Below are 27,286 nucleotides of genomic sequence, written 5' to 3'. Positions count from 1 at the left end.
TTCTGATGTTTCTTGCACTTGGATTGTTAAAACACAAAACTGTTGAAAACTCAGACACTCATAATTTTGTTGAAGAGAGGTTCACTATCTTTCTTACATTATAAATGCCAAAATCTTTATTTGTAGATTTGAATCATTAAGTCAATGAATTTCTTCATTTCTGCATCATCTGTCTCCTTTGAGTATACATTTGCCTTCAGCATTCATCCACTTAGGGGAAGTCCCCGGTAAAATCTATGCAAACATCACAAGTAATGAAAGAACAATCATTGATCATTTTCACAAAATGGGATGGTCTAGGTTCTTGTAAAACACTTCGTGATGAAGCTCTTGCCTCTTTTGAAATATATTGTTCACTCATAAGGGACTGATCTGAGTAAAATTCATCTAGGTAATCGTCATCTAAAGACCCACAGTCTGAGATCTCACTACACAGTTTCACTATTACAGTTAGAGTCTAGAGTGCTGCTCTGTGTCTTTCTCTTTAATACTTGGGGAGAACCTTTCTTATCAGTTGTCTTCTCTTTGCTGTTTTAGGTTAAAAAAAAAAAAAAAGAACAATTCTGAATGCTTAACCCTATTAAGTGAAAGCTAACCAAAGATCAAAAGAACACGAAGATGGTTGATGTCTGTCTGGTGTTCTTTTTTGATACTTTCTTAAAAGATGATGCAATGAGGGGTGCCTGGGTGGTCAGTTGGTTGAGCATCTGACTCTTGGTGTAGGTTCAGGTCATGATCTCAGGGTCATGGAATTGGTCCCACATTGGGCTTGTGCTCAACATGGAGTCTGCTTGGGATTCCATCTCTCCCTTTCCTTCTGCCTGTCCCCACTCTCTCTCTCTCTTTCTGTCTCTCTCAAAATAAATAAATAAATCTTAAAAAAAAAATGATGCAATGCTTTGGGTGTCACAGTATGAAACTTGAAAGATGACTGTTGTCCCTTCCTTATGGGAGATCTTGTCATACTTTTTATATTATTTTAGTCATTTTTAGCATAGCTGGGAATACTCTGTGATTAACAATGAAATAGTTCCCAAGATGATCAGCAAAATGAATCAGCAAAATGAAGCAAGAATTGGAAAATTAAGATAACCAAGATTCCAGAATGTGTTTTAGATTTATAAAAGGGTCTGATGTGCCCTTTTGATAATTGCAAGATAGAATGAGTTTTACTATATTAAAAACATAAGCAAACCTTGCCTTTGGTCTTTGAATTATTTACAATAAGTAATAAAATTGTGAATATCAATCCTTAAAAATAGAACCACTCAAAAAATAACCTCAAAAACTAAAATTGTGTCTCAGGGACATTCATGGTCTGCTAAGGACTGAGGAATTCTTGGGAGTATCCACAAACTCTGTTGAGTGTTCAGTTTTTGATGTTTGTCACAATAAAGGACTTTTTCTTTGCTTGGATCTATAATCACTCCTCTTATTCCTGTTATGTATATAATTCCATGTGGGTACATAAGGGAAAGCTTTCAGTAGGAAAGTGATGTATAAGTCACTTTCCTAAAGTCAGATGTTCTCATAAAAAACCAGCTTGCATTTGGAAGAAAGACAATCAAAACCTTAGCCTGAGCTTTGATCTTATTATCAGGTTCTGGTCATATTGCTTGCAATGTTTGGAACCATAATAATAATCACACCATTTGTTAATGTGAAGTCATAGTATGAGTTGGAGTGTTTGAAAACTATAAACTTGACCTAATTGATGGGGCTTTAATAAATTTTTTGTTTGGAAACTGACAGAGTTGTTTGCATGTTGGTGTCTATAAGACATTACACATGTCATGTATGAAATGTTTGATTGAATGAATTCTGCCTATCCAATAATGACATTATTTTTAAGATATACATTATGTAATAACTTAATTATTTGGTTTCCCAGAAAAGAGCTCAACTTGCTGCAGAAGCTGTATGGACTATATGATACTGTAATGAACAATATTAGTGGCTATTATGAAATACTTTGGGGAGATGTAGACATTGAAAACATTAATGCAGAACTGCAGGAATTTCAAAACAGGTGAGTTTGAATTGAATTAAGCTTACCTTTTTATAGTGCCTATCTTCATAGGAACTGTAGGTATTTTACAAATACATTTATCTTCTGATATATAACTGTATACAGATAATGCTTCAAAGAAATGTGTAGTGATATGATTTTCTTTTTCTCTAAAAGGTGTCGTAAACTCCCAAAAGGACTTAAAGATTGGCAGGCTTTCTTGGATCTGAAAAAAAGAATTGATGATTTTAGTGAGTCATGTCCTCTGCTGGAAATGATGACCAATAAGGCAATGAAACAGAGACACTGGGGCCGAATCTCTGAGTTAACTGGAACCCCATTTGATGTGGAATCTGATTCTTTTTGTCTTAGAAATATTATGGAAGCACCACTACTTAAACATAAGGATGACATAGAGGTACATAAACTTATAAGATCTTATCACTGGTTCATTAAAGAACATCTCTTATTTTTCTGAAAATTATGCAAATGGACATTTTATTTAAGGTTGTACTAATTGCTCTATATATTGTACCCTCAAAATTTGGAGTAGCCCTGAACATCCTTTGGTTTTGCAAAATAATATAGTAACTCAAGGAGATAAGATGATTATTTGAAATATGTTAGTTTGGGAGGTCCTCAATCTATCCTCCTTGTCCCTTTACTAGCTCTCATTTTTTTTAAAAAATCTGTTTATTTCTGTATTGCATTGCTGGTGAATTCTTCAGAACTATTAATATTAATAGTATGTGCCTATTGCCTTTTTGTTATTCATTTTCTGGCTCTTTCGTAATTCCTTTGTTCTTGTCTTCTCTTGCTCTCTTCTTTTGTTATTTGTATATCTGTAGTGGTATGCTTTATCTTTTGTGTATCTACTATAGGTTTTTTCTTTGTGGTTGCCATGAGGCTTATATATAACAACATATTTATAACAGTTTGTTTTCAGTTGATAACTGAAGCTTGAATGTATTCTAAAGCTCTACATTTTTACTACCCCCCCACTACATTTTGTTTTTGATACCACAGTCTCCACTGACGAATATTGTAGATATAGTTAGTTTTACTACATTTGTCTTTTAACCTTCATATTGGCTTTTTAAGTAGTTAATTTACCACCTTTAATACATTAGACTATTCTGAATTTTACTATATATTTACCTTTACCAGTGAGATCTACACTTTCATATATTTCCTGTTACTAATTAACACTGTTTCATTTTAGCCTAAAGAAGTCCCTTTAACATTTCTTGTAAGGTTCGTCTAGTGGTGATGAACTCAAGTTTTGGCTTGTCTGGAAAACTCTTTAGCTTTCCTTTGATTCTGAAGGACGACTTTTCCAGGTAGGGTATTCATGATAATTTTTTTTCCTGTCATCACTTTGAATATATTGTGCTCCTGTCTTCCGGTGTGCAAAGTTTCTGCTGAATAATCTGCTGTTGGTCTTGTGGGAGTTTCCTACCTAACAAGTTGTTTTTCTCTTGCTACTTTTATGATTTCCTCTTTGTTTTTAACTTTTAACACTTTAATTATAGTGTCTTGGTGTGGGTCTCTTGGGTTCATCTGTTTTGAAATTCTCTGGGCTTCTGATATCTAGTTTTCAGCCATTATTTTTTCAAATACATTATCTGCCCTCTTGTCCTCCTGGGATTCCTATAATGTGAATGTTGCCTCACAGGATCTATAAGTCCCTTAAGTTGTCTTCATTATTTTTCATTCTTTTTTCTTTTTGCTCTGGTTGGGTAAGTTCTGGGCCCTGTCTTCAAGTTCATGATCCTTTCTTATGCTTCATCTAGTCTGCTGTTGAACTCCTTTATTGTGCTTTTCAGTTCTGTGATTGTATTCTTCAGCTCCATGACTTCTACTTGGTATCTTTAAAATATTTTCTTTTTCTTTGTTGGAATTCTCACTTTGTTCATGCATTGTCCTCCTGAACTTGGTGGGTATTTTTATGACCATTATTTTGAGTTCTTTATCTGGTAAACCACTCATCTCTGTTTCATTAAAGTCTTTTTCTGAGGACATTACTTGCTTTATTTGGATCATATTCCTGTTTTTTCATTTTACTTTGCTCTGTGTTGATTTTTATGCATCATATAAAACAATAACCTCTCCTTGTCCTGAAGGAGTGGCCTTGTGAGGAGATAAACCTTATCCTTCAAGCCTGCCCTAGCTCTTGGTTGTCTCTCAAACCTTTATGTTTGTCCCAGTAGTCTACTTTGTCTTTAGGTGCTCTCAGTAATTCAGGATGTAACAAGACCTATCAGGTCCCAAAGTGGAGGATTTCAGTCAGCACCTAGACTTAGGCTGATTGGAAACTACATCCTTAGGCAACAACTATTAAAGCATGCAAATATGCCTCTTTTAAGGGAATACTAGGAGATGGACATTTATGTCTGTTCTGTCTGCACTGAAGCCAGGAATGATAGCCAGTTAAGAACTTTCTTTGCTTGCTACCATTCTGTTGAACCCATGAACAAAAGCCCTGCTGGTCACCACAGTCAGGCTATGAAGGGATGTGCCTTTTGGGTGACAGCCACAATTGTGGAGTGCCAGTTTTTTACACAGGCTTCTTTGTTGGAGATGCCAGCATTTGGGAGCACAGCATAAGGAGTCTGAATATCACACTCACGCTTCAAAGTCTCTGGAGAGGATTACAGTTGACCCTTGGATATATGTTTAATTAGGAACCTGCTCCTCAGGCCACAGCTGTGAAGAAAAAGCAATAGGCCTCTTTCACAGTAAGAAACTGGGCATTTCAGTCTGATGTCTCAGCGCTCAGCACTGGAAGATGGGTAACTAGTTAAGAACTACCCCCCTCACCCGCCATTTATTCTAGTCCTGTGGCACCTCAAACATAAGCCTCATTTGCCACCAGAATCAGGGGATCATCCAGATTCCCTGTGTGGCAGCTACAAAACAAAACAACAACAACAAAAACAAACAAAAAACAAAAACCAAAACCAGGGTGCCTGAAATGTGCATAAGCTCCTTTCTGGGAGATATTGGTGACCTACGATGAGGTAGATGGACAGTGCAACAGTGGTGCCCACCAGCCTCCATCTTGGGAGAGTATCTTGGGAGGCCCCAAGTTGTGAATAAATTAGATGCCTGCCACTCAGGCAAAAGCTCTAGTATAAGTAAATAGGCCTTTTTCACAGAAAGGCTGGGCAGTTTCCAGGGGTCTGCCTCTGTGTGGGACCCACGGGTTTAACCAGATATGTCAATGTAAACTGTTTACAAGGGCTTGCTGAGCCATCTCCCCTCCCCCGCACCTTACCAGAGCCCTCAAGCTTGGGTTTCATCTCCATCTACTGGTCTGTGTATCTTTTCCGCTCTGGTTCATGGAGATGTTTGTTTGGTTTTTAAGCCTGGCTATGTTTTCTACTTTCTCTGTTTGCATTTTATCAGTTATTCTATATTTTTGGAGGTGAGGAACTGTACCGTGTAACTGGAAATCTCTCATATATATGATTTTGAGTTTTCTGCCTTTTCTTCCCCCTTCTTTTTTTTTTTAATTATTTATTTATGAGAGAGAGAGAGAATAAGCAGGGGGAGCAGCAGAAGGAGAGGGAGAAGCAGGCTCCCCGCAGAGCACGGAGCCCAGCATGGGAGTTGATCCCAGGACCCTGGGATCATGACCTGAGCTGAAGGCGGATGTTTAACCCGCTGAGCCACCCAGGCTCTCCATCTCCTTCTCCCCTTCTTAACAATACATGTACGCCAGCAATATATATTTCAAAGAATTTTGTCCTATTTATAAATGCCACTCCAATACTATTGAAGGAAACGAAGAATTGAAAAAGAACTTTGGTGTCCATCTCATTCTTATAAGTAGGTTTTATACTGAAGAATATAGCCATTTATAAGCTGTGCTTTGAAAAAGGCCATTTTGTAATTCCAAGGAATTCTAGGGTTCAGTTACTATTTGTACCCCAAAACAGATTCTTAGCACTGTGTATGCCAGTATGTCCTGTTTGCTCTGCTCTGCACGTCCTGTTGTTTGCCAGGTTGGATTCTTTCTGTCCTGGGACTCACCACCTCTAAAGGAACTCTTTCCTCTCCCTGTAGAGTGTTTGCCCCCACCACCCACAGGAATCCCACTCAGTCTCACATGCTCCCTCTTCAATGAGGCCTTCCCTCCTGACTGCGGGCAGAAGTTGTTTCTCCCTCTTCAGAACTCCCAACAAGTCATACCACTCTGAGGACATTTATTATATGCTACTTTGCCTTATAATTATTTGTGGAAATACCTTGCCCCTTTCATTTCCTTTCCATCTCTGAGATCTATGATTCTAAGTATGAAAACAAATAGAGGCATGGTGGGGAAAATATGTTACTTTTATTTTCCTTTATGAGACTTTCATATCAAGGACTCTCAGAAAAACAGGAAACCCTGTGAGGAAAAAAAAAAAAGAAAGAAAGAAATGACTTTTAAGCAAATGAGACATTCAATTAGGGCCAGAGCAGCCTGGAATACAGAAATGATTCTATGCTACTTTGAAGAGTTCAAAGGACCCCCCCACATATATTCTCCCTTGTTTCCTGTAACAACCTGCTGAGATAGAACAGCTGTTATTATTTCCATTTTGGCCAAAAAACTCCAATTAAAATGTAATCAAGAAACATGAAGATTTAAACTCTGCTATTGCGTGTATATGGTACTATAAAAGATCTAGTAGTCAGATGGTCAGAAGGTTTCCTTGGCCATAAAATGACTAAATGACTTCTAGGTTCAAGCTTGAAAATGCTATGATTTTCTAAGGCACTTAATTTGTAATTGGAAATGTCATGACATATTCTTTGATCTCCCTCTGAAGGATATTTGCATATCTGCCATTAAGGAGAAGGATATTGAAGCAAAGCTGACTCAGGTGATTGAAAATTGGACCAACCAGAACCTGAGCTTTGCAGCATTTAAGGGAAAGGGAGAGCTCCTTCTCAAAGGAACTGAATCAGGAGAGATCATCACCTTGATGGAGGATAGTTTAATGGTCTTAGGTTCCTTACTAAGCAACAGGTAATTTTATACTTTGGGGGAAGGTTTTAACTTGGTTTCTAGGGTTATGTAATACTGGATGAAAGCCCAGTTTTGCAGCTGTGTCATAACACTAGATTCTGAACTCAAGGGCTCCCTCTTGTCTGTCCTTAAATGAGCTACCTATTTCCCTAACAATCATGGCTTCTGTCTCTTCTTTATGGTACTCATTTCTTCTTAACTGTTTTTCTGGTGGGCACCGTCATAATTATGTCCCCCCAGATTGGCAGTTTATCTCTTGAACATCTTGGCTCCCCACTGAGATGACATATTCATTTTGTTTTCTTTCTCTTTGGTTCCTCCAAGTTGTTATCTTTGCCTTCCTCGACTGGCCCTGCTCAGGTGTTCACCCAATGACCCAGGAAAAGTATGCTGGCAACACATGAAAGGAATATATTATTAGGGGCTTATTATGTAAACCCTTCATGCATTCTTTTATGAGGAAAATTGTCTATATGTGTGTTGGTTTTACTTTTCCCTAAGTGAGACGACCTGTCCATCATTGGATTACTGAAACAGCTGGAAGGTGACTGTGACCTTGAGTGAAGTTTTTGGAAATGGGACTCAGATTAAGTATACTGCCAGGTCATAATCTGGACATTAGCAACCCCTAGTCCCATAGCTGACTATGCAATAATTCTCAACCATTCTTCATTTCAGCACACCTAAGAAATATGTCACAACCTCATCATTAGCAGAATCAATGTCTGGGGTGTATGGGAATTCTAATATCCCTTCTCTAGGTTGGAACCACTGGTTAATGAATGATACCCTCCATGACTGCTGGCCTCAAAGGCACACTTGCACTTAGATAATGACCTAACTCCAAAGCTCCTAGTTCTGGGAGTTCTGGGAGTTCTGGGTTGACTTGTTGGGGTTAAAACTCTACATATATCTCTGCTTTCAGGGAATCTGAATAATCCTGGCAAAGGTGGCCATAGGATATTCAGTGGTTCTTAAACTTTATGAGATACTGCTTCCATTGCTCATTGCAAATTTTGCCTTGCTGATTTCCTGGATGATGTCCTCTTGAAGAAAGACTGTAGATTCATCTGAACAGTGCTGTAGCCAACAAATTTGGGATTGGAAGCGTTTCTTAGTTTCATACTTAACTTGGATTTAGCCTGATTAGTATAATACTTATTTATAGTACTAGTAAACTCAATGCTGACACAGTGCCTGCTGGGTCTCTAGGGCTACCTGGGTGTGACTTCAGGAGGAAATTATTTATCTCCATAGGTGAGACTTAACTCCAGATATTGCCTGGTTGGTGACACCTTGCTAGTGGATTCCTGATTGATCTATAGGACTAACTATCCATCACGACAGGTTCCACTAGCCAAAGTTGTGCAATGACCAAAGGGCAGAACGTGGTTATGCTAGATCTTATTTCAAGTCTCCCTTTTGAATGCTGGGAAGTTACATACCATCAAAAATGATTCTTTTTTTTCTCTCTCTCTCTGTGCAGGACCATTTTTATCCTCAAATATCTAGGTGCTTCAACCCCCTGAAGTGTCCATCTGTACCATCTTAGTGTGCTTGTCTTAATTTTGAAGATGCTTTTAGCATATTGACTTCTTTTGGCTCTAGAGTGTTGGCCAGATGGACAGTATAAATTGGATGTTGAGTCAAAAGCCTCTTACTACCTGAATAGCTCATGTATCTCCTATATAAGTCCCCTTATACCTCTCTATATAGCATGGGCTTCTAGAGAAGTTATGGGTTGCATCCAGGCATCAGACTATACCCAGAAGAACCCCCTTCTATATGTAAGCAACTGCAAGTCACCCTGCCCTGGATCATGAAAAGTTTGAAGAGTGTTATCAGTAATGGTCACTTACCAGCAATGTCACTACACCACACCAAAACTACTTGTCATTGCCACAAACTGAGATCACCTTCTTTATCCAACTATAGGTAACTGGGTCCTTACCTGGTAGCTTCCCATAACTTCTTGCACGACATCCCCTGTATTTCTTGTCTTTCTTGGCTGGGCCCAGCTTTCTGGACCCCTCAAATTCTCACAAACTCTGCAGCTAGCCCTGATGTTGAGAAAAGAGGAAGCATGCTATTTGTGGCCAACTATTCTCTAACTCCCTAGAATCTAGGCATAGTGCCTGGTGGAATTATAGTCTATGGGTGAGAAGAGCACATCTGTAGGTGGACATCAACACTCAATCTTGACTATTGGCCTTGTCATCATAGTTACAGAGACCAGGAACAGTGCCCTATGTGTTATTCCTGCAGTTAGTGCTCACTTAGATTCGGTTCACAGTAGTCTTCTAAAAACACCTTATTCCGTGTCTTCACTTTCCTTCCAGAAACAACCAGCACAATCATTTTGCTGGACCTCTGTGTCCCAACACTTGGCCCATCTTCCTGGTCTGTGACTCATACACAGAAACAAGGAAAATCGCTATAATGATATGAGTTTTATGCCTAGAAAAGCAAATATCTCATTCGCTGTATGAAATTTATTAGGAACTGACTTTTAGGGAAAAAAAAGTTCATTTCCAAAGGAATATTTCTCCTCTAATATACTTTTTTTTAAAGATTTTATTTATTTATTTGACAGAGAGAGAGATCACAAGTAGGCAGAGTCAGGCAGAGAGAGAGGGGGGAGCAGGCTCCCCGCTGAGCAGAGAGCCTGATGTGGGGCTCGATCGCAGGACCCTGCGATCATGACCTGAGCCAAAGGCAGCAGCTTAATCTACTGAGCCACCCAGGCGCCCCTCCTCTAATTTACTTTGTTAGGCCATACTATTTTCTGCATCATCCTTCAAATATGGTATTTTTCCATTTTTACTTTTTAGATATAATGCTCCATTTAAAAAAACTATCCAGAGTTGGGTGTATAAATTGTCCACTTCCTCAGATATAATTGAAGAGTGGCTGGTAGTCCAGAACCTTTGGGTTTATCTTGAAGCTGTCTTTGTAGGTGGAGATATTGCCAAACAACTCCCTCAGGTAAATATGGCTTTTGTAACTACCAAACATACAGTTTGATGTGTATTGTCTGTATGTCTCTGTAGAAGTCTTTACAAAGACTTATGGCTGTATCTTGATTATTTAAACCAGGGTTGGAGATCTCTGGTCCATACATCTGTTTTTGCAAATAAGTTTTATCAGAACACAGCTGTATCTATTCATTTATGTTCTGTCTACAGCTGCTTTACCATTGCCCAAGCAGACTTGAGTGGTTGTAACAGAGAACATATGGCCCATAGAGCCTAAAATATTTACTATACAGCTCCTTTGCAAAATAAATTTTAAAAATGTGCTGATTTCTTAATTTATATTAGTAGAAAGAAGGGATTCACATATTTTCAAATTTCCAGGTTTTCTGAGGTTGTGAGGTACATTCAGATGTGGTACTATTAAATTATAGTTGTTCATCTCTTCTAAGAGGTTACCTTACAATCTTCCTCTGAGATTAGAATTAAAATTAATCTGTATTGTATAAACACAAATTAACTATTAGTAAGTTGACCAGTAATAGATCAGAAATATACCATGGGGCAAAGAAACATCTTCAGAAGCCCTTAACAAAAATCTTTAAAGAGCTTTATTCGGGCCTTTTAAGTAAATACACTTACTAATAGCTTTATTCTATGAAGGTAATGTCCCTCTAATGAAATTAAGGCTGCTCTTTCTGAATTTCTATAAATACAGAATCTATGTAAATTAAAAATCAAGGATAAAAGCGTTTTGAAAATGACTCATTTGCCTTTGTAACAACACATTTTTAAAAATAATTCTTTTCTTTTTCAATCAGAAAGTTGTATTGTTGAAAAAAAATACCCTTAAAAATTTCAAGAATCAAGTTTATGCCATTTCTTGAGGTATTTTTGCAATTGAAGCAAAGCTTAATATCATCCATAGTAAATAGAGAAATTTCATTTGCAAGAATGTAAATGAAGCTTTGTTCTGGGGTTTTACTTTTTTTTTTTTTTTTCTTTTTCCTGGGGTATTTTTGAGCTGTAATTATTCAGAGGATCTTGAGATCAGATTATTTTCATGCTTCTTCAGTTTGCTCATCAAACCAAACACCTGGGGTGCTGAAAGACTAGATTTGAGCTTTAAGTTGATAGCTCTGCAAATTAATTGTGTAGCATTTTGAAAAATATATTAAATGTAAGAAAACAAATAAGCGATAAGCCCCATTGTGACAAAGCAGTATTTCAATAGGCAGTTCTATGGCTGGTTTTTTGTTGTCCAGAATTAATGCAGATGAAAAAAAATTGCTCCTTTAAATTATGTAGACTGAGAACTAATAGAAGCCGGTCTGAGGAACTCTAGAAAATTCCAGAATGAAGACTTTGCTTTATTCAAATGCTAATTTTTACTGACTAGGAGTTTGTTTTAGGAAGCAAAGCGGTTTCAGAATATTGACAAATCCTGGATAAAGATAATGCAGCGAGCTCATGAGAACCCCAATGTGATCAGTTGCTGTGTTGGAGATGAAACCATGGGGCAACTTTTACCTCATTTGCACGAACAGTTGGAAGTATGTCAGAAGTCACTCACAGGGTAAGAGTGGAAGTTGTTAAGTTTCCTCTCATTTTATATGTGATGGTGTTTTCTCCCAAACAAGTAAATAATATTGATGGCATTTCTGGTTTGATAGGGATGGCTGAAGTGGCTCTAGGAATTTAGCATGAATTTAATTTTCCTGCAAAAAAGAACCCATAGCTTTGGGGGTTGGGGAGTTAAGGCATTGTAGTAATTTTATAGGGCTGCTGTAAGAAATTTCCACCAACTGGGTGGCTTAAAACAACAGACATTTATTTGCTCACATTTTGGGAGGCAAGAAATCTGAAATCAAGGTGTCAGCACCTTCTGAAGGCGCTGATGGAGAATCTTCCCTTCCTCTCCAAGGAATCTTCCTTTCCTCTCCTTGGCCTGTGGCTGCATAACTCAGATCTCTGTGTCTTTGCATGTCCTTCTCCTCTTCTTCCTGTGTGTCTCTTATGAGGACTCTTGTGATAGGATTTAGGGCTCATCTGGATCAACCAGGATTCTCTCTTCTCAAGATCCTTAAATTCAGTGCATCCACAATGACCCTTTTTCCAAATAAGGCCACATGCACTGCTTCCAGGGAACAGGACGAAGACATGTCTTCTGGGGGACTATCATTCAACTCACTATAGGCATGGAGTAGAGATGCACACTAAGCGAGCAATTAGCCAGACAAATTCATGGATGGTTTTCTTAAAAGGCAGTTCATTCTCAATTTCTGTTTGAAATAGAGTTATGGGATATCCTAGTTTGTCCAAGTTTATATGCCTCTGTCCCAACTTCATGGCTAATGGGTCCCCCAGTGCTTCTCCAGTATCCTGGTTTGGAGATAATTATGTGTTCATCCTGGGTTTAAATCATGAAGTTCACAATATCCCTAGAAAGATCACGGTGATGTGATTTGAAGTGGGAGTTCATGAATGAATGGCCAAGAAAGAATTCTTGAGACATTTTTGGTACAAAAAGGTGGCTTTGTTAAAGCACGGGAGACTGGACCCATGGGCAGAAAGAGCTGCACTCGAATTGTGAGGAGCAGTTCATTACATACTTTGGAGTTGCAGGGTGGGTAAAGACAAAGGAAGTTTCCAAAAAGATTTTCATATGCTAAAGAAGACTTATAGGATGCTGGCTAAGGTTTTTGTTTTTGTTTCTGTTTTTGTTTAATTTTTATTTATTTTTAAAATTTCCTTTTAGTATTCCAGAATTCATTGTTTATGCACCACCCCCAGTGTTCCATGCAATACATGCCCTCCTTATTACCCACCACAGGGCTCACCCAACCTCCTGCCCCTGCCCCTCCAAAACCCTCAGATTGTTTTTCAGAGTCCACAGTCTCTCATGGTTTGTCTCCCCCTCCAACTTCCCCCAACTCCCTTCTCCTCTCCATCTCCCCATGTCCTCTGTGTTATTCCTTATGCTCCACAAATAAGCAAAACCATATGATAATTGACTCTCTCTGCTTGACATATTTCACTCAGCGTAATCTCTTCCAGTCCTGTCCATGTTGCTACAAAAGTTGGGTATTCATCCTTTCTGATGGAGGCATAATACTCCATAGTGTATATGGACCACATCTTCCTTATCCATTCGTCCGTTGAAGGGCATCTTGGTTCTTTCCACAGTTTGGCGACCGTGGCCATTGCTGCTATAAACATTGGGGTACAGATGGCCCTTCTTTTCACTACATCTGTATCTTTGGGGTAAATACCCAGTAGTGCAATTGCAGGGTCATAGGGAAGCTCTATTTTTAATTTCTTGAGGAATCTCCACACTGTTCTCCAAAGTGGCTGCACCAACTTGCATTCCCACCAACAGTGTAAGAGGGTTCCCCTTTCTCCACATTCCCTCCAACACATGTTGTTTCCTGTCTTGCTAATTTTGGCCATTCTAACTGATGTAAGGTGGTGTCTCAATGTGGTTTTTTTTTTAATATTTTATTTATTTGACACAGAGAGAGAGATCACAAGTAGGCAGAGAGGCAGGCATAGATAGAGGAGGAAGCAGGCTCCCTGCCGAGCAGAGAGCCTGATGCGGGGCTCGATCCCAAGACCCTGAGATCATGACCTGAGCTGAAGGCAGAGGCTTAACCCACTGAGCTACCCAGGTGCCCCTCTCAATGTGGTTTTAATTTGAATCTCCCTGATGGCTAGTGATGATGAACATTTTTTCATGTGTCTGTTAGCCATTTGTATTTCTTCTTTGGGGAAGTGTCTGTTCATGTCTTCTGCCCATTTTTTGACGTGATTATCTGTTTTGTGTGTGTTGAGTTTGAAGAGTTCTTTATAGATACTGGATATCAGCCCTTTGTCTGTGTTGTCATTTGAGACTATCTTCTCCCATTCCGTGGGTTGCCTCTTTGTTTTGTTGACTGTTTCCTTTGCTGCTTTTGATCTTGATGAAGTCCCAAAAATCATTTTTGCTTTTGTTTCTTTGCCTTTGGAGACATATCTTGAAAGAAGTTGCTGTGGCCATGTCGAAGAGGTTACTGCCTATGTTCTCCTCTAGGATTCTGATGGATTCCTGCCTCACATTGAGGTCTTTTATCCATTTCGAGTTTATCTTTGTGTATGGTATAAGAGAATGGTCGAGTTTCATTCTTCTACACATAGCTGTCCAATTTTCCCAGCACCATTTATTGAAGAGACTATCTTTTTTCCACTGCATATTTTTTCCTGCTTTGTCAAAGATTATTTGACCATAGAGTTGAGGGTCCATATCTGGGCTCTCTACTCTGTTCCACTGATCTATGTGTCTGCTTTTATGCCAGTACCATGCTGTCTTGTTTTTGTTTTGTTTTGTTTTTTTAACAGTAAGATATCAGAAGCTCCTGCAGGAATGTTATACTCTGCCTGTCTTAAGTATTTGTCAATGGGCTGCAAGTTATAAGGAAATCTAATTTTATCTAAATTTCCTTTTGCCCTTGTTCTCCACATCAACAGGAGGGCTCTTGAGAAGGAAGAACCATAGGTGATGGAGCAGGTTTGCTCTAAATCCCTTTCTTATTTTACTTGCTTTCCCAAGTGCCATCCATGACCTAGCACAGACTTTGGTTCTATCCAAACATTTCAGAGACAAATGGGAATTGACTGTAGGTGTTTGCTATTATCTTACTGAAGATGTTAGGGATTGTATCTTGGCTAAAAAAAAACCCCAAATTAATAATTCAGAAAATGCCATTTGGTAATATGACTTTATTTAAAGGTATTTGGAGAAGAAGAGATTACTGTTTCCAAGATTCTTCTTTGTATCTGATCCAGTTCTCCTGGAGATTCTTGGACAAGCCAGTGATTCCCACACCATACAGGTATAATCTTAAAATCTGTTACCTAAATTGCTTTTTTATACAGCATACATAATTAATAATAAAAACAAAGTTAGCAGCTTAATAGCACAGGCAGGAGAGTATTAAAAATTATGTTGAGGGTAAAATGTCCTATTTTCTGAGCTCATCAACCTAAGACAAGAGTCACTGATGATTATGCAACTCAACAGTTGAGTGACCTTAGCCAGCTTCTTAATTTTCCCGTGCCTCAGTTTCCTCATCTGTAAAATAGGAATGTTAATGGTTCCCACCTCATAGGATTATCATAAGGATTATGTGAGATCATGCACTGGAAAGTATTTAGAACACAGTATGTGCTCACTAAATGTATTCATTTTTGTGAGTATTTTAGTCTAAATATTCTTAAATCAAATGGGGATTGTGGTTTGGATTTATTCAAATCCAAGAGCTTCTCAGGTGTTTTTAGACATTTCCAAGGGCGGTACTTCCAGAAAGCAGAACCAGGTGTGGGAGGCACCGAAACACCCAATTCCAGGGCTTTGTCTGGTTTGGCAATCTGGGAAGCCACTACTAATGTCTTCCTTGCTGGTTTCTGGGGACCTGTGGGGAAGAAAAAAGAGAGGAGGGAGGTCAAAGCTGTGTCAGACAGAGAGAACCAGGAGAGAAGCAAGACAGAGCTGTGTCTGGAAGGGACATAGGTAGGGACCGTGGGTTTTAGTCTCCATGTGGAGGAGGGCAACAGTCTTAGTCCAGCCTCCATCGTGGAACAAGGGCATTTGCAGGAAACAGGCTGTGGGGCTGATCTTAAAAGTGGGCCTCTGGGTCAGATGAGGATGAAAGCAGTATTTTGTTTGTTTATTTGTTGAAGCAATGAAATGCGTTCTTTATCTCTTACGAAGTCAATACATGTAAAGGCTTTTAAAAATGTCTCAGTGGCTTTTGTGTTTAGCCTCATGTATGATGCCTTTGCTCTGTCTTGTGCTTCCTACAGCCACATCTCCCTGCAGTATCTGACAACATAAACGAGGTGACATTTCATGCAAAAGACTACGATCGTATCCTGGCCGTCATATCAAGAGAAGGAGAAAAAATTATTGTAATTTAACTTGGTTAAAATTCTGTTATTTGGATTTATTTCAAAATTTAGGTTGAGGAGAGCACAATTCTCTTTTGAACAACAGAGAGTTAGGCAGGAGGGTGAACTTGGGTTCTAATCCTATCACCTTGGCTTGGTTACCCTGGCTTTCTATTTCCTTCCACCTATAGCATTAGTTGATTTTTCTCATGTTTTAAATATGCTGTGTAAAATTATTTGCTTTGCATTGAGGTACTGTGATTTATCAAGTGAAGTGTGACATTTGTAAAAATAGGAAATTATTATCAATTTGTAATCTATCTGTAATATATTTTTTAGTTGGACAGTCCTGTTATGGCCAAAGGTCCGGTAGAGATTTGGCTTATGGATTTGTTAAAAATGCAGATGTCGTCCCTACATAATATCATTAGATCTGCATTCTACCAAATCAGCGATTCAGGATTTCAACTCTTACCTTTCCTCAACCACTTCCCAGCACAGGTGAGAATATATGTTTAAATAATGGAAATATGGGGGAAATATACTCATGAAGCAGTTGGCCTTGATGGTGTGGCAGCCTTTGTAGCTCTGAACTAGCTAGGGAGGCCTTCCCACCCTCAGCAGCCATCTCCCTACTTGTCCACCTACATGGTTCTAGGCCAACCTGTCCCATTCCCAGGAAGAGGATTTGCCACTCTTCTCCCATCATTAAGGAAAACACTAAGACTAAACTCACTAATGGAAAATTTCATCTTACATATAAAACACACCTCTCATTATATGAAAGATATCTATGTATGGATTAGATGGTATATTTTCCATATAGCTATGTATGGATATGTGTAAATACAGACATTGCTAGAAACATAGACATAAATAAAAGGAATGAGAATATCTTTTCCTGAAACAAACTCTATCTTGGCTTTTGTGTATTTTCCCCTCAAGGGATTAAAAGTTGGCGTAATCTGTTAAAGGAGGCCTCTTCATGCAGCTAACTTCCTAACAGGACAGGACTTTGAAGAGCCTGGGATTAGACCAGGTGTGCTCTTAAACAGCTCTCACATTCTAAGGCTCTCAGGAACTTACCGTGTTGCGCCAAGTATTATTAAAACTGTGTGCAGGAAAACAAGAGCCAACAGTTTATTCAAATTTTCAAATTCCAGCCAGAATAAATGAAGAATGATGCTTTGTGATCTGGGTCAGAGATAGCGTGGGAGAGAAGGCAAGAGATATCCAAGGAAAATACAGGCAATTTTGACCCAAACTACACTTCTTGTCCAACTGCTTCTCCCAACCCAGCCTCTAAATCATGACTTAATGCACACACAGCGGAGACAGCTGAAATGATAGGAAATTACTTATTCAAATGACACAATTTACTGCTATAGAATCAAGCTTTATTAGAGAGAATATTCTGATATTGTATTTAATATTTTTGTATTGTGTAATCTCCTTGGCAAACCTTAATATCCTTCTCAGTTTTATTACCTTTGTGATGAAGCTTTATAAAATATTTGATAAGGTGAGAAAAATAGCTCCTTAGACCAAATCAGCATACCTTCCCTCTCCCAGAAAACTTGATTGCCTGTGTATTCTGAAGGAGATGATCAGTCTAGTGTAGACAGAGCAGTTAGCATTGTGTGGAGAACTGAAAGCAAGTTCAGAGCAGGCATGAAGTTGAGCAAGGATAGAGCAGGAAAGTTTACCAGCCATCAGGATTTTCTATAGTGTGTATACAACACAAATGAGGAGATGAAATTTTAAACAATTTTAGTGGGCAAACTTCAGTTATTTGTAAAAATTGCTCTAAGGGGATATATATTCATCCAATATCTATTCTATACATACATGTTCATTCAGTATATACATTACTTATTTCAACCATCTGGAAATGATGACTTAATATTTTAGTGTTTTCCTTTCTAGCCTTTTCCCCATGTTTATTACAGGTAACGAGTAACATCAAGGAGAATGAGCATTCTTGTTTTGTTTTCATTTTAATGAGACATCCTCCTGTTTTCACCCTTAAGTGTCCTGCCTTCTTAAACTGAGTTAAAAAACACAATTTAAACTTTTCTTGGTGACTGAGGATAGTCGTTTTATTTTTAAGTAATCTCTATACCCAACCTGAGGCTTGGACCACACAACCTTGAGATCAAGGGTTGCAGGCTTTGAGCCAGCCAGGCTTTTAAAGATTAGTTTTCAGACTTTACCACTAAGCAGTGATTTCTCAGAGAGTGTGGGTCTGTGTTTCTAAATCAGAGAGGCTTACACTGCTGGGTATTTTTGTTTTTTGCTTTGGTTTTTTTGTTTACATTTGTTTTTTGGTTTTTGTTGTTGTTGTTGTTGTTTGGTTTTTCCTCTCTTGTTCCATCTTCTGCTGCTTTCAGAGTCAGAATTGGCTTGCTACTGGGAGCTTCCTGACATGGGAGGCTTCCTCCACATCGGTTTGCTCTCACCTCAGTCAGGTGCCTTCATTTGTCTTCACCTGCAGACCACAGGATTGGCCACTGCTCTAGCACAAAACATTTTGCAATCTTGAGGAGGCAGGGATAAGGAAAGGGTTATATTCGTGCCTTAGCCACATTAATACCATGCCCAACAGTATCCCCATGCCACTCACTCTGCTCTCAACCCTCCATGAAATGTGAGTTGCCTTTGGTCCAAATGATCTCGGATCTGTTACTCAACTCTGCGGATGAACAAAAGTTCTTTTTTTTTTTTTTTTTATGTTGAAAGCTCTACTTTTTATTTTTTTTATTTTCATTTTTTAAATTTTTTATTTTTTATAAACATATAATATATTTTTATCCCCAGGGGTACAGGTCTGTGAATCACCAGGTTTACACACTTCACAGCACTCACCATAGCACATACCCTCCCCAATGTCCATAACCCAAAAGTTCTTAAAGGGACAGCTGGCACAGCAAGGTGAGGGTGGGCCTTGTTCCAACAATTTTATTCCTTTCTCAGGGTAGAAGTTGTAGGCAAGGTGACAGTCACAACTTCCCTATGCCATCATCAGGAGAAAAAGGACTAGCTTCTTCCCCTTCTCATTTTCTGTCTCTCTCTATCTCTCTCCTACAGATAAATATATATAGAGAGAAGTAGATGTAGGAAAAGATACAGATGATAGAGGGAGTGGGAGATTAAGAAAGGAGAAAACGTACTGTTTCTAGAAGTTGCAAAGACAACTTTGGGAAATCTTCCTGCAGAAGAATACACAACAATGAGTCTAGTAATTCCATTTGCTTTTGTTGGTGAAGAAAAATCATCATATGGAGCTATCTGGTTGTCTCATACCCTATAGACAAATTTGTTAAGCATCCTTCATAAAATACATACTGCTCCATAAATGATAGCCATTGATTTCATTACTATTTATCTCTCTGCATTGAAATCATTAGATATCAGCAGTTAGAACTTCAAATGTTTATTTTTCCCCTTTTGGAAGTGGAGAAATGCATGTCTTTTTTGAGTTTAAAGTGGGTCAAACCTTGCTCGCCTTCATATTGGATGAGTGACCACCAAATTTTATGTCAGATGTGCTTTAAATAGTTGGCAAATTTACTTATTATTTTTCTTCTGGATGCATAGGTGGGGCTTCTGGGAATTCAGATGTTGTGGACACATGATTCAGAAGAGGCTTTACATAATGCAAAAGATGACAGGAAAATCATGCACATGACTAATCAGAAATTTTTGGATATTCTAAATATTCTAATTGGCCAGACAACACATGACCTAAGCAAGTTTGATAGAGTGAAATTTGAAACTCTGATTACCATCCATGTGCATCAGAGAGATATTTTTGATGACTTGGTAAAGTATCTTTTTTTTCTTAAACTAATGTAGTGTACTGATTAAAAACTTAGTGCTCCTAATAATGAGCAATTAGATATTATATATATTGCCTAATGTATATGAACCTTCCATCCACTTGGTCCTTTTCCAAAACTGTCTCCATATATACCATGTCTACAACTCTCTCCATTTGGTGGTTTAAACAACCATATATGTACATTCACATATGTCATTCTGAAAGTATGGAACCGACTGATGAGATGTGAACTAACTACTTGTTCCATTACACCAAATCACCAGGGATATGATACAGTCTAGGTGAGATTGTTCATGAGTTATTTGCTCCATTGAGAAATAAGTCTTGATCAAATAGAATCGAGCTTCAGAGAAGTCTCGTGGACATTTGTCCAGCTGATAGTGTCCAGCAGGGCAGCATGGACTGAATTTGGACAAGGTTGTGTAGGGTGAGAGTAGGAGGGGTGGTATTTGAACTCCCTTCAGAAATAGGGCTCTAAACAGTGGTCTTGAGCCAAAGTTCTCCTAAAGCAGTGGTTATCATTATAGGGTAGGAGCCCAGGAAGCTTTGATAAACACCCATTTAACTATCTTTGTCTTTAACTACCATTGCTTGACTTGATTTGATTTGATTCATCTTAAAGGCATCTCTTTTCTTCACCAGAGACATGTAATTCATGCACCTTGGGGCTCTTTTTTAGAGAATATAATCGATCAGAGACAAATGGTTTCAAACTTGTATCTAAGGTTCTGATCAGGGCACCTGGGTGGCTGAGTTGTTTAAGCATCTGCCTTTGGCTCAGGTCATGATCCTGGGGTCCTGGGATCAAGCCCCGCATTGGGCTCCCTGCTCAGTAAGGAGTCTGCTTCTCCCTCTCCCCCTGCTTGTTCTCTCTCTCTCTCTAATGAATAAATAAAATCTTTAAGAAAAGGAGTTCTATCAGATAAGTTCATATTTATGGAAGGTTGAAGGACATACAGTCCATTTATTCTCCTGGAATCTAGAGCATCACTTCTCAAAATATTATTATATGCCAACCAGTTGCATTAGCATCTCCGGGGAGCTGGTTAGAAAAGCAGAATCTCCAGTCCTCTCCTCCACCCCATCTCCCACTGAATGAGAATCTGCATTTCAGGATGCCCAGGTGATTCATAAATGCAGGTTAACATTGAGGAAACACTGCTCTAGGATTTATCTCTGGATCTTCTGATCACACCAGTCATACTGAGCTGCATACTCAGACCATAGTTCTTTGGCCATCTACAGAGTTGCTTTCAGTAAATTGTAGTTACTGTCTTACGTTGGCTTTCTTTGAAGTCCACCTCAAGAAACTCCCGTGAAATCCATTACTGTATCTGGGAAGAGCATGCGGCTAACCTCTCTTATTTACTTTTTTTTTTTTTTAAGATTTTATTGATTTATTTGGCAGAGAGAGAGAGAATATACAAGCAGGCAGAGCAGCAGGCAGAGGGAGAAGGAGAAGCAACTTCCCGCTGAGCAAGGAGCCCGATGTGGGGCTCAATTGTAGGACCCTGAGATCGTGACCTGAGCCCAAGGCAAATGCTCAACTGACTGAGCCACCCACGCACCCCCTCTTGCTGACTCTTAAAGCTGAAATACCATGGAAGAAATTTCTTTTAAATCAAAGTGCTGAACAAAGTCTTACTTTACATCCAGAATGGATTTTTAAAAAGAAAACCCTATACAATTAAAACCACATAACTGTGTTCTTTTTGTCTTAATTACTGTTGAACTCATGGTCTCTCTGCATCCCAACTAAGATGAGATCTCATGGCTGGCATATTTGCGTTTTATTTTTCCATGTGCAATGCTTAGAACAGCCTGATACATGGTAAGAACTCAATCAGTATTAGCTATTATTTTTTCTTCAACTTCCGTCTCCTCCTCACCATCTTAATGGATTGTTGAGAGGAGCTAGTTGACAGCATCTCCGTGGCTGCAGGTCCCGTGTGAGGGAAGGTGTCCCCGGGGGAGACACTGGATCGTGTCACCTGAAAGTTGTTCTTTAAAGTGATGAATACAAACTGTGATTTAGCTGAGAAGCCAGAATTCCTAAGTGCCGGGGGAAGCAAGACCGTAAACAAACGATGATGACAAAAAGCGAGACTCTCATCGCATGGAGACTTGATTAGGTGGAGACTGGAACATGGCAGGGTTGCCAGAGGTCAGCTGAATGACCTGGAAGTGAGATCGAATTTAAGAGCAGTGAAGGGGGATCCTTTGCCATTTGCCCCTGTTGATGCACCTAAGTGGGCAGGACCAAATTTTCTCCAAGGTTGCCCATGGAAAATCACGAAGTACCTGAGAATGGGGTTTTGGTGGGATATTGTTCCTAAATGTGCTTCCCTGGTTTCTCTCTCTTGTATACATGGCTATAGGAGCCCAGGACCTCTTGCTCATCATAGGTATATGTTGATGACCTGGCAGATTGGTGGGTTTGGCCCACCAGCAGGGCTGGTATAGGAAGGCGTGTGTGCATAATCGACGAGAACACTGTTCAGCTCTGCTTCCATGTCTTGTGAAGCCCCAGTTCTCTCTTTCTCTAGAATCCCAGATGCCTCAGCTGTACTGAACTTCTTTCACTTTCCTGAACATGCAGCCAGATCTTCTGAGTCTTTGCCTGGGACATTTTACCCCTTTAAAAAATTTACTTATTTTTTTCTTTCAGTTTTGTTTCCCTGGGTAATTCCTACCATTTTTTCAGGGTTTAGTTTGAATATCCCTTTCAGCACCCCTAGACTACGTTAGGTCCTCTTGCTACATATTTCCATGAACCCTGAATTTCTTTTCATACTTTTTTGCAATTACTTGCTTATCTGTTTGTCTTTTGTCTTCTTTTGTCAGCTCCAGAAGGAAGGAACAAAGCCTGTCTGTGTTCACCCAGCACAGTGTCAGGCCCAAGAAGGGACTTAATAAATATATGTTAGATAAATGAGAATCAGTTCACAAATGAGGATAAAAACTGCACATATGCTTGTTTTATGCTATTGCAATTCAGTATGTAATCTCTTTGCACTTCATGTTTTTAAGGTAAAAATGCATATCAGATCAGTTACTGACTTTGAATGGCTGAAACAGAGTAGATTTTATTTTAAGGAAGATTTGGATCAAACTGTGGTGTCTATTACAGATGTGGATTTTATTTACCAGAATGAATTTCTGGGATGCACTGATCGTCTTGTAATCACTCCCTTAACAGATAGGTAAGACACTCTGTTTTTGTTATTCCATTTTGTAATTAAATGATGTTCTTAACATTGCTTTCAAATTGCATTCGAAATATTAACAAAAACATATTGCTGTTGTGTTAGGTCTATGCTAGCTCATCAAAGTCAGTCTAACAATGATATAACCAAGGTTATTACTTAAATGCACATGTGCATTACATTTTTGTAAAGCAGAAAAAGATAAAAGAATGAAAGCAAGCTTAAACATTGACTGTGAGTGATACAGTAATGAATTTTAGATTGCAAGATGGAAAAATATCTCTGGCAACAAAAAAAGAACTCGTTAGAATTACAAAGAAAGAAGGGACCTTGGAGATGATCTAATTTAGTCTCCTGGTTTTCCAAATGTAGAAATGGATACCTAAAGTGAAGTTTCTTGGCCAGGTATGAATAATCAGTCAATGACCGGTCTCCTCACAGTTCTTTCCAGCATGTGACATCAGACAGAACTGGTCCTTTCTCATCTCTACATATCCCACGGCAACCAGTTCAATATGTTATACATAGAAGATGCTCAGTAAGAGTTTGTAGAATTGACTTAAATTGGGTCACAGAATGATTAATTCTGCTGTTACTTTAAATAGAGTTGTCTGCAGGTAAAATTATGGTGCAGATTATGTCTTTAGTCTCTCGATTCATCCAACCTCCTTCTGTATGCTCAGTGCTATCGTCCATGTGTTTGGACGATAAACTTGTCCATGCGTTTCCTCTTCCACTGAGGTTTACATATAAAGCTCATATCTAGGAAGCTTCACTAAGTTTTACTTGGCTCTGAAACAAACATAACTTAAGCTGGATCATGGATACAAGAAGATTCATTATATTATTTTTTTTACTTACTTCAATGAGTGAAACATTTCATAGTAAAATGATTTATTTGCAGTGACGTCCTGGAGTTGACTCATACCAGCTTTTTTTTTAAATTTAAAGATTTTATTTATTTATTTGGGAGAGAGGGAGAGCACAAGATGGGGGAAAGTCAGAGGGAGAATCAGACTCTCCACTGAGCAAGGAGCCCAAGGTAGGGCTCAATCCTGGGACTCCAGGATCATGGCCAGAGCCAAAGGCAGTCGCTTAACCAACTGAGCTACCCAGGTGCCCTTGTACCAGCTTTTGAGAGTCAACAATATGCATCTCTTCCCAGTTTTGTGATATCACATCGGTAGCCTTTCATGGCCCTGGTGGAAATATTTATACCACTGCAATTGGCAAACATGAAAATAAGATTGATTAATTGATTGATTGATTTCCTGGAGAGTCAGTTGTTCATCATCTGCCAGCATATGATGGTTTATTTGGTTCTCTGACTTGCGATTTATCCTGACCACAGTGCAGGGAAGGCCTGACGGTTTTAAGTCAGGGTTGAGGAGTTTAGAAAGCTTGTCCCAAGAAATGTTTGCAAACACTGTACTACTTCTAGTGAATATCAAGTGCTCCAGCCTCTCTTATGTGAGCAGCTCGAATTCTCAAATAGATGGGCCCATTCTAGTCACATTGGACTTTGGCTTATGCTCTAGGGCAGTAATAAGCTCTCCCACACTCCCGGTGATTTCTCTGATTCCTGTTTGCAGATGCTATATCACCTTAGCGCAGGCTTTGGGAATGAACATGGGAGGTGCTCCAGCAGGACCTGCAGGCACTGGCAAAACAGAAACTACGAAAGACATGGGAAGATGTTTGGGGAAATATGTGGTCGTGTTTAACTGCTCGGATCAAATGGATTTCCGAGGGCTGGGACGGATTTTTAAAGGCAAGTGTCAAACACTGTTGAATCATTGTTAGTGAATGTATTTTTATTGCTCTTTAACATTATTTTCTGATATTAACCTAAAGCGATATTTTTCCACCTCACCAAAATGAGTATAGGTTGGTGCATATGATATTGCCATTTTTCTGTGTCAAAAATGGCTGGATGTCATCAATTTCATATGGTTCAATGCTATTGCTGCCATTCTAGTCCATGAGTTGAATGTGTATTGGATTGTGAAAATAGAATCAATTTATTATTGCCTGAAACAGTGGTGGAGGGGATAAGATCACGATAGCAAACCCATGACACATGTGGCTTCCCTTCCTGCATTAAATCCCATTGAAATGAAAGATATCATTTAGGACAGAATTTAGAGATGATGGTATTGGTGTGGGGATTGATAAATGGACCAGTGAAATATAATAGAGAATGCAAAAAATGGGCCAAGGACATTTGACATATGGCAAAGGTGGTATTGTAAATCAGTGATGAGGAGATAGACTTTACTATAAATCATTCTGGGACAAAAGATGATTAATATTTAACAACGGAAATCGGATTCCTACACACATAAAAATTGGATGCCTACACCATATATAAAAATCAGTTCTGTGGGGGCGCCTGGGTGGCTCAGTGGGTTAAAGCCTCTGCCTTCGGCTCGGGTCATGATCTCAGGGTCCTGGGATCGAGCCCCACATCGGGCTCTCTGCTCAGCAGGGAGCCTGCTTCCCTCTCTCTCTGCCTGCCCCTCTGCCTACTTGTGATCTCTCTCTCTCTGTCAAATAAATAAAATCTTAAAAAAAAAAAAAATCAGTTCTGTGAATGAAATACCTGAATGTGGTGGGCAAAAACCATACAGTTTTTAGAAGGTAATAAATGAAAATATCTTTAATACAAAAATCACAAGCCATAAAGGAAAGACTGATAAATTGCTTATCCTCAATCAAAAAGTTTTCTTCATTGGTGGATACCAAAGGGAGAAAAGCCATGCCAGAAATTTGGAAAGGCATTAGCAACCTATATTACCTGCAAAGGATTAAGATCCCAAATACATGACTAATGCCCACGAATGAATGAAAGAAAACAGAGAAAAAGTCTTGAATAGACTTTTCACGAATGAAGAGAATCCATGTCACCAGCAATGGAAGAATTATAAATCTTAAAGTGATTCCATTTTGTACACACCAGATTGAAAAAATTTAAGTGTGACATTTTGACCATTGGTAAGGGATAGCATAACAGAAACAATCATCAGCTCCTGGTAGGAGTGTAAAAGTTGTTTGGGACAAGCAGCACCATGTGTATTCTCATCTGTCCCACCTCCTGGTCTATAGTCAGATAAATGACACTCATGCACTGGGGTCTGTGTGTAGATGTTCTCTGCAGCATTGCTTAAGACAACAAACAATGGGAAACACCTCTAGTGTCCTCTTCAGTGGAGTGGACATATACACACATCAATTGGGAGAATATAATTTATATATTATGTATCCAGGAAGGAAAAATATAATGTATATATGTGCATTTGTGTATAACAGTGTTATGGAGCAGTAAAAAGGAGTAACTACAGGGCGGTGTGTTGACATAGAGCAGCCTTACAGATATAATTCAGAGTGAAGGAAGCTAGTCTCACAAAAATACATGTAGTATGATTAAATTTATTTAAAATTCAAAAATTGGGGGTGCCTGGGTGGCTAAGTGGGTTAAAGCCTCTGCCTTTGGCTCAGGTCATGATCTCAGGGTCCTGGGATGTAGCCGCAAGTTGGGGTCTCTGCTCAGCTGGGAGCCTGCTTCCCTTCCTCTCTCTGCCTGCCTCTCTGCCTACTTGTGACCTCTGTCTTGTCAAATGAATAAACAAAATCTTTAAAAAATAATAAAATAGGGTGCCTGGGTGGCTCAGTGGGTTAAAGCCTCTGCCTTCAGCTCAGGTCATGATCTCAGGGTCCTGGGATCGAGTCCCACGTCGGGCTCTCTGCTCAGCAGGGAGCCTGCCTCCACCTTTCTCTCTGCCTTCCTCTCTGCCTACTTCTGATCTGTCTCTGTCAAAAAAATAAAAATAAAATCTTTAAAAAAAAAAATAAAAAAATAAAAAAATAAAAATAAAATAAAATAAAATTTAAAAATTGGATAAAGCTGAAAATACATATCATTCAGATATGTATACAGAAAATAGTAAAAATTCAAAAAAAAAAACAAGAGTATGATGGTCACACAGTTCAGACTAGCAGTGCCTCCCTCTGGGAGGGAAGAAAAGGGATATAGTAGGGGAGAAGTACACTGGGGCTTTCTTCCATAAAAATCACGAGTCACCCATGCAGCCCTTTCTTTCTTTTTTTTTTAAATTAACATATAATGTATTATTTGTATCAGGGGTACAGGTCTGTGATTCATCAGTCCTACACAATACCCTCCCCACTGTCCATCACCAACCACCCCATCCCTTCTACCCCTCTCCCTTCCAACAACCCTCAGTTTGTTTCCTGAGATTAAGAGTCTCTTACGGTTTGTCTCCCTCTCTGGTTTCATCTTGTTTCATTTTTCCCTCCCTT

General features: G+C 39.0%; 1 protein-coding gene across 1 annotated transcript in view; it reads left to right on the top strand.

Annotated features, from left to right (window-relative positions):
• LOC111147554 (dynein axonemal heavy chain 8) overlaps window positions 1–27,286 on the top strand; it is a 333,965-nt gene that overhangs the window by 130,157 nt on the left and 176,522 nt on the right. The window contains exons 33-43 of the mRNA XM_022503648.1: window positions 1,892–2,029; window positions 2,186–2,426; window positions 6,826–7,025; window positions 9,857–10,010; window positions 11,410–11,573; window positions 14,763–14,865; window positions 15,836–15,940; window positions 16,259–16,420; window positions 19,517–19,741; window positions 22,791–22,963; window positions 24,559–24,737. Coding sequence (XP_022359356.1) covers window positions 1,892–2,029; window positions 2,186–2,426; window positions 6,826–7,025; window positions 9,857–10,010; window positions 11,410–11,573; window positions 14,763–14,865; window positions 15,836–15,940; window positions 16,259–16,420; window positions 19,517–19,741; window positions 22,791–22,963; window positions 24,559–24,737 — 1,844 coding nt within the window. The remainder of the gene's footprint in view (window positions 1–1,891; window positions 2,030–2,185; window positions 2,427–6,825; window positions 7,026–9,856; window positions 10,011–11,409; window positions 11,574–14,762; window positions 14,866–15,835; window positions 15,941–16,258; window positions 16,421–19,516; window positions 19,742–22,790; window positions 22,964–24,558; window positions 24,738–27,286) is intronic.

The sequence above is a fragment of the Enhydra lutris genome, unplaced genomic scaffold, assembly GCF_002288905.1.
Source record: "Enhydra lutris kenyoni isolate GAN:26980312 unplaced genomic scaffold, ASM228890v2 scaffoldscaffold17, whole genome shotgun sequence".
In the NCBI taxonomy this organism is placed as follows: domain Eukaryota; kingdom Metazoa; phylum Chordata; class Mammalia; order Carnivora; family Mustelidae; genus Enhydra; species Enhydra lutris.
This window is presented reverse-complemented; position numbering and strand designations above follow the sequence as displayed.